Here is a 7386-nt window from a genome sequence, read left to right on the forward strand (position 1 = left end):
TAATTTGTGGTTGGACCAGTGGTTCTAGTCCTGGGATACTACACTACACTCTTCATGACGTTGCTTTCCCTGAACAACAAAAACCAAGGCAATGTTAAAGCTTTATGTGGATAGTGTACATTACATTCACCTTCACTTTTTCCTAACACCTAACACTCACACTATCTCTAACCTCAACTTCAACCCAAAATCATTCACCAGACAATTGACATCTGTAGAAAAGCAACAGGGGAACATCAGAATAAATTGTAAGCGTGGGGGTCCACGGGACTGGGACCACTTAGAGCCCATTGTTGTAAAATGTGATGTAGGCTTTATAAACAGTGTCATGTGCTTTATCCACCCACCTGAAAAGCATCTGCTAACTATGAGAATACATATCATGCCTTTTATTAGTTACTACGAGGCCTTTTACACCTTGCATCAACATGCTTTTTTGGTGACTGGATTACATTTAGATTTCACTTGGCATGATAAGCCAGGTTTATACACACCCAGGATGCCTTGTGATTGCATTACAAGCCATTCAAACCATGACATATCTTGAAATCATTCAACACAAGCATAAACAGAATGTTTCCTATTCTTGCACAACATAGGGATATATTTTTGTGAAAAGTGTAAGCAGCATCCAGCCAAAATATATCCAGATACCATCCAGACATGAAACACATGTTAACACAAGGCGTAAACAAGTTCTATGAGTTTTTTTTTTGTTAACTTACTCCATCTTGAACATCAAGGTTGGCTTTAAAGTCCCATAAGATCTCAGTGCAGGATAAGCATCCACTCACAGCTGGTTCAGACACACAGAGAGGAAGAAGAGAAGACACACAGAGAAGCCAAATACTAAGTAAATGCCATGTAGACTACATTAACAATATAACAATGTGATAAGCTACAACAAGCCCTACCAGCATGGTGTAAGGAGGTCCGCCCATAACTATCTGTTGAGTCCACAAGCATCCTCTCCTGCAGGAACAAGATGGAGAGAATAACTCTGACAAATGCTTCACAGTTCATGTCAACAACATCAGTGTTACATTTAAAATACCTGCAAATACAAAGTCATGTTTTCATTTTGCAATGCATTTAGATTAAGTCTGTCATTCCCAGCTACTGAAACAAGCTCCTGGAGTCTCAGTCAATACATAATTTTGATACAGTCAATACAGATACAGAAGATATTATATCATGATCTGAATTTGACAACATTATTGTTGTATGTAGAGTATTCTTTTAAAGAAAGAATGGACATTTATTTACATTTCTTACATACAACTTTTTTTCTGTTTTGACATGATAACAAAAGAAATCTGGAAATACATACAGAACGTAAACATAATGTGAAAGTAACTATGTAACTATGTAATAACTATGTAATTACATATAAATAATAGTCTAATGTAAATTGAATGCAAAGCACAATCACAGTAATCAATCTAGACTTCTGAGGATTAACTTAGATGCCATTATAACAGCATAAAAACAGTATATATAGTAAATATAGATAACTTATCAGACACATTGAGCTGCAAGATGAAACTGCTTTTGTATTCTGCAACATTCTTGTGATATTCTACCAGGGTTGATAACATTGGAATGACATCTCTATTTACAAATAGCCCTTAAGATATCAGTCTGCTTACTTGTAAAAGTCTCTTCAGACATTCTGGGTGTCCATTCTTGGCAGAAAGGTGAAGGGCATTGAAACCTATGGAGATGGAGGAAAGACAAGCAGAAACTCTAACCGTGTCAAATTTCTGTTTTCTTTGTCTGATAGTGAAACATCTAGGAATGAATTAGAATCATAACCACTTTATTGTCCAAGCACACTGAATTTGGTGCTAACAGAAATGGATAGTATTAAGCAAATAAACAGAAATAAATGTTGGGCCGTGGGTAAAATGTAGTAGTAAATAGAAACTTTATACCAGGCCAAAATCTAGAAGTGAGTGCTTACCTGTACCATCCATGATGTTAATGTCCACACCATGAGAAATGATGACCTCCAGACAGTCCACGCGGCCTCGTGATGCACACAGATGGAAGCTAAAACCAAGACATCAATTTACACAGCTTCCTGAATTAGTTCATCGTTATAAGACATTTCTTTCATATAGCTTTCATATATATATAGTACATATAGCAAGAGTTTTACTGGTGTAGCTTGGTCACTCACGCAGACTTGCCCTCTGTGTCCAGTTTGGATGGACAGAGTCCTTTCTTCAACAGCAGAGCAGCCACCTTCTCAGGCTCGTCCTGCTCCACGGCCTGCAGCAGCCTTTCATCACCCTTACTCCAGTCCTGACTCTGCAATACACATTAACAATGACACACAATTATGAGAAAGACAAAAGACAGAACATTAGTGGTGTGGCCATGGTTTAAAGCCCCGAAGGATAGTTTTCTCCAAAGGTTTCAGTCACAGTTCATTTGAAAAGTAAAAAAAAAAATAGGCTTTTTAATAACTTTTTATACTTTTTAATAACTTTTCACTTTTCTCTTCATTCGTAAATCTTCTGCTCAATTTCCTCCAAAATGCTATCAGATGTTTTTTTGCAAGTGTGACACCAGATTCGCACACAAAAAAAGTTTGATCCTCGTCCACGCCACAGACATCCATGTCTGCGAGTCCATGAGTAGCTAATTGGTCTAGCCCTCAGTGTCTGTTGAGCCATATTCCAGCTGGGTTGGTTTTTCCTGAGGAGGTGCTGTAATTTGAGTGATTTCTGAGGAGATGTCTGATTTTAATCCAGTACAAATCTGCATAGTCTGTGGTCCACAGTCTCCTAAATACTCATTTCAGAGCAAATTACAACTAGAATTTACCAAACCCTGCTTACCAAAGCTCTCTTAGTAACAACAACAAAACCGCTCTAATAAGCTCAATATGACCAGATTCCTTAAACCTCAAGTTCAGAACAATGGGCACCAACCCACACTGAAATGAAAGGTAAAGTATCCTCTCTTGTCCTCCTCATCACTGTTTGTAGTGAAATACATACTCCTACTTTCTAAAATTAAATGAAAAGTTCTGGGCGAGTGATTAGAAACTATATTATCTTCTCCTTTTTAGCCATTTAGCTCCAAACTGGGGTCAGTCGTGGGCTGGAGGTTAGGGAACAGGCCCTGTGACTGGAAGGTCACTGGTTCAATGCCCAGAGCCAACAGTATGTGACTGAGGTGCCCTTGAGCAAGGCACCTAACCCCCAACTGCACTGTGGATAGGGCTGCTGGGTAAGGGTGCTCACTGCCCCCCTAATGTGTTTCACTGCACGAATGGGTTAAATGCAGAGGTGACATTTCCCCATTGTGGGACTAACAAGGGTCACTTAATCAAACATAGCTCCCCAATTCTTTGAGGACTTGCTCGTGGGTACAACCTGGCATTTTGCATTGCTGTTTTTAATATAAGTGTGGCACCTGTTACATAACACGGTAATAAACATCAACACGATAATGAAATCCTTTGGTATGAATTGGTCAGGCAAATCACACAGATTAAATTACATGATCTCCTCTGTTCAAACAAATCCAGTGTAAATAGGGCTTAAGCTGATGTAACAGATGTGACAGTTAGTGTTCTCCTACAAGCATGGCTTAGCTTTTATGCTGCTAAGTAGCTGCTTAAAAAAATGCGATGACCGCCTGCTTCACATGTCTTGGATGAAGCACTTGCTAGCCTTTTCCCAGCTAAGCAGTAATATCAAAATACCTAGACAACAGGCAGAAGTGCCCATGACTAAATTTGCCAGAAAACTGGGTAAAAATACAAAACCAATAAAAGGAGTGTCTGCACGTACCGCCAGTGCTCCGACACAAGGACAGCAGCACTTCATCAGGCTCCACACCAAATCAGGATCCATAGAGCTCAGAGCACAGGCGTCAGCTCGTTCCTCCACACATTAGTGCTAGCAAGGCACCCTTATACAAGCCAAAACACAAAAATCCAGCAACCCAAAAAGTCCCTGATGTAAGTTCTGTACCTCAATGAGTCAGCTCCTATTCCGTTACCTTTCGGATAGTCATTCCAGTTCACTTTAAGGCTCTGTGACTATTTCAGACTGGTCAAGATTAACTAACTGAAGGCTTTAGCACCTCTGAGAATGGTTATGGTCAAACTACGGCCTAAAACCAAAAGCTAGCAGCTTGTGGTGCGCAGACTGGTCAAGATTAACCAACTGAATACTGGTCAACATTTAGTAACTAAAGGCTATTTCACCTTAGTAAGTATAACTACAGTCAATTCTAATTCTACTGCCTAACCTGGTTGCTAACTGCTTCCTGTGTGTAGGCTGGTCAAAGTTAAATAACTGAAAACTGGTCAAGATGAACTTACTGAAGCCTTCGTCACCTCTGAGAGTGGTCAAACTACTGTCTAAGCCAAATGCTATTTACTTCCTGTACGCAGCTTGTTCAAGTATAACTGTCCGTATCCCGTCCTGTTCTGTTTTCTGCAGAGCACACTGCAGTGGCTAGCTGACACAGATACATACAGAAGCACACATACACACACACCTCCCTCTCCCTGTGTCCTTCTTTCTCAAGCCTCAGCCTGATTCTGTCGTCTCTCCCTCTGCTCCCCAGTCCACTGTTTTGGTTGTTTTACTTCTATCCGTCCTGTCTAGCCTGTACTCTGAAGCTTGAGCCACCTTGGTGTATTGGCACCAAGAGGCCAGGACTCAGCAAAAAACACAGGGAGAACAGAAACTCAACCCAGCTTAAGCACAAACTGTACACTAACAAAGCAAAATGCACTACACAGTTGGGGTTTAACAACCCTGACTGGCATCAATGTACATACTAAGACATGTAGGCCTATGGGCTGTATGTAGGAGTTCAATTGGGATTTCAGGGGTGGAGTCCTATTTTCTCAGTGGGTGTCAGCAATGTAGGAACAATATTTCAATATAGGAGACGTCATACAGTGTTTTCAGCACTGATATCATGGAAATGCGAGTAAGTCATTAAACAGAAACAAGTCTGTTTCTGTCTTAATGGTGTAACTTAGTCAATTACTCGACTAAGTTTTTAAGTTGTAGTGCTGTCTGACAAAGATGAACATTTTTTTTTACCAGTGTGCCTACAGTTATCTATTGTTATCTAACAAACTCCATAGATTGTATAGAAAACTATTAAAATTTGGATTACATTACAGTAGGTCAGCTTAATTTGCCATTAACGTGAACCAAAGTTGTCAGAACTCAGTTCAATTTAATCCTTTAAATGGCCTGAGCCCACCAGTGGGCCCAAAGTTTGCTGTACCTCTATATAGCCAAAGAACAGCTCAGCTAGTTTGCATCGTAGTCCATGTAGTCACTAAAGATAGGCCTTAGTATGTAACAAGCCAGGGATTTTAAGGGGTTAACCCTGGCTATATACCATATCACACTACACATTGTGTTACATTTTCTTTCCTTAAATGGTGCAAAAATGTTTGAGAAGAAAACTTGTTACATTAACATTCATTACAAATAAAGAATGTAACAGATAGTAAAATTACCATTTTGGAGGTTTTGTATCTATACATGCTAAAGCTTTTAAGGCCATAATCTATGGTGCCTTCAAGAATTCAAATGCACCAACGTATTCACTTCAGTCTGATTGCAGATCCTTACTGTTAAATAAGGCTAGTCCAGCAATATGGAAACAGTATGTACAGTCAAAATCCTCTGCCCCACTGTGAAAACGCCTCTAGTCCAATGCTGCAGCTGTGATGTCTGAAGGCACTGGCCTTTATATTGTCCATTATGGAGTAGGTGTCAGAGCCCTTGAGATATATATATATAGAAGGAATTGTCTGCATAGATCATAAAATTGTCTTTCTTTAAGTGCCCCCTCAAACCAATAGTAACCACTGATCCATAAAGTCCTTATGATCTTCTCTATCACAGCTTCCTCTCACAGATCAACAGTTATAAGGTGTTAATGAAACCAGACTGATAGGTCTAGGAAATAGAAGCCTTGCTAACAGATTGTCAGGGAAATCTGCTAATGCCCCATTGGTGTACAGTATTAACTGCCCATTGCAAAAGAACTGGAGAAATCTGACTCAGTCTGGGACCGTAGCTTTGGTGAATGAAAGGATGAAAAGAAAGGCCAAAGCAATCATCTCACATTCTCTCCCCCATGGCCGGTCATCTAACCATCCAGCACCTCAGTTTCACCTTAAACCCTGTAGTTTATGGAGCTTAAGATGATCTACCAAACTTCAGACTGTAGAGATTAAGAGAATAAAGATCAGACAGTGGGAACAGCATATAGAATTAGTTTATATAATAGCATATTAATTGTTTTCATTGTGAACTGATAGTGTGGAATAATATATCCACCACTATGTGTGTGAGTGTGTACGTCTGTGTGTGTGTGTGTGTGTGTGTGTGCATGTTTTTGAATAATTGAACACTGGTCAAGATCTCAGATTACCACTGAGGCCGTCTGTAGGCCGGTCTGGTCCCATATTGGTAAATGAGACTCATAATGAGCATGGAGCCTGGGCATGTGCTCACCCACACAAACTTGCTGTCTGTGTTTGGGTACACTTGGTGATAAAGAACACTTCACTGATTAAAGGTCCTGCTGAAGACCGATAAGCCCAGTTTAGCTCTGTAGAACCAAATTAAATGGGTATTAACAACAGCATAAAGCTCCATCACGCATTCAGTACAAACCTCAGTCTTCTTGAACTTTGCTTTTAAGGTCTTCATTGTGTGCTAGACTGTGCAGATGCTGAAAGAAAGACAACCAAAAACTCAAGTCACACCTTCTCAATGATAGAAATCAACAGGCCTGTATTTTCAAAAGTATTTTCACAGCTCATTTCACTGCTGAGTTTTTTTTATCAGTGATATAATCTCTTCAGAAGCAAAAAGATTAACACAAGCACATTATTTTCTTCAGTGTTTTTGGGAGAAGTGGACTAATACAGCTGTACACTGGGAGATCTACCACATGAGGGGTATCCAAACTTTCACACATGTGAGAGGCACATATTACACATCAGTAAACAGAAAATCAGAAACTACAACACAATAGAAAAGCAGCAGGCAATGACACTCACGTTAAACGCATCAGGATGAGGTCCACTGGCTTCTGGACCCGTCGTGGTGCCCTGTGTAGGGATGCCCTGTCCCAAATGACGTAGGGTGCAGTCAACACGCCTGTTGGATTTGGCTGACTTCGCTCGAAAACTGACCAATCAGCTGCGAGCAACAGCTCCGGGCCATTTCTGATTGGCACACGAGTCTTGCGTTGTTCTCTACGTTGTATTTTTTTCATGTACATTTGCTTCAGCTCTCGTCTCACATCCTATAAATCCACATTAGATATATATTTTTTGTGATACAAGTGAGACTGTTTACTAAGATTAAATTCTAAAACTTA

At 40.1% G+C, this 7386-nt stretch overlaps 1 protein-coding gene across 1 annotated transcript in view; it reads right to left on the minus strand.

The window, feature by feature from the left end:
• The window catches only part of ankrd24 (ankyrin repeat domain 24), a 29873-nt gene extending 25430 nt beyond the window's left edge, over nt 1-4443 (minus strand). The window contains exons 1-7 of the mRNA XM_037545179.1: nt 4343-4443; nt 3807-3927; nt 2183-2313; nt 1964-2052; nt 1650-1714; nt 915-972; nt 726-796 (exon numbers count right to left, since the gene is read on the minus strand). Of these exons, the coding sequence (XP_037401076.1) occupies nt 726-796; nt 915-972; nt 1650-1714; nt 1964-2052; nt 2183-2313; nt 3807-3869 (477 nt within the window). The 5' untranslated portion in view covers nt 3870-3927; nt 4343-4443. The remainder of the gene's footprint in view (nt 1-725; nt 797-914; nt 973-1649; nt 1715-1963; nt 2053-2182; nt 2314-3806; nt 3928-4342) is intronic.
• Nucleotides 4444-7386: the final 2943 nt, after the last annotated feature.

Source organism: Pygocentrus nattereri, chromosome 15, assembly GCF_015220715.1.
Source record: "Pygocentrus nattereri isolate fPygNat1 chromosome 15, fPygNat1.pri, whole genome shotgun sequence".
Taxonomy (NCBI): domain Eukaryota; kingdom Metazoa; phylum Chordata; class Actinopteri; order Characiformes; family Serrasalmidae; genus Pygocentrus; species Pygocentrus nattereri.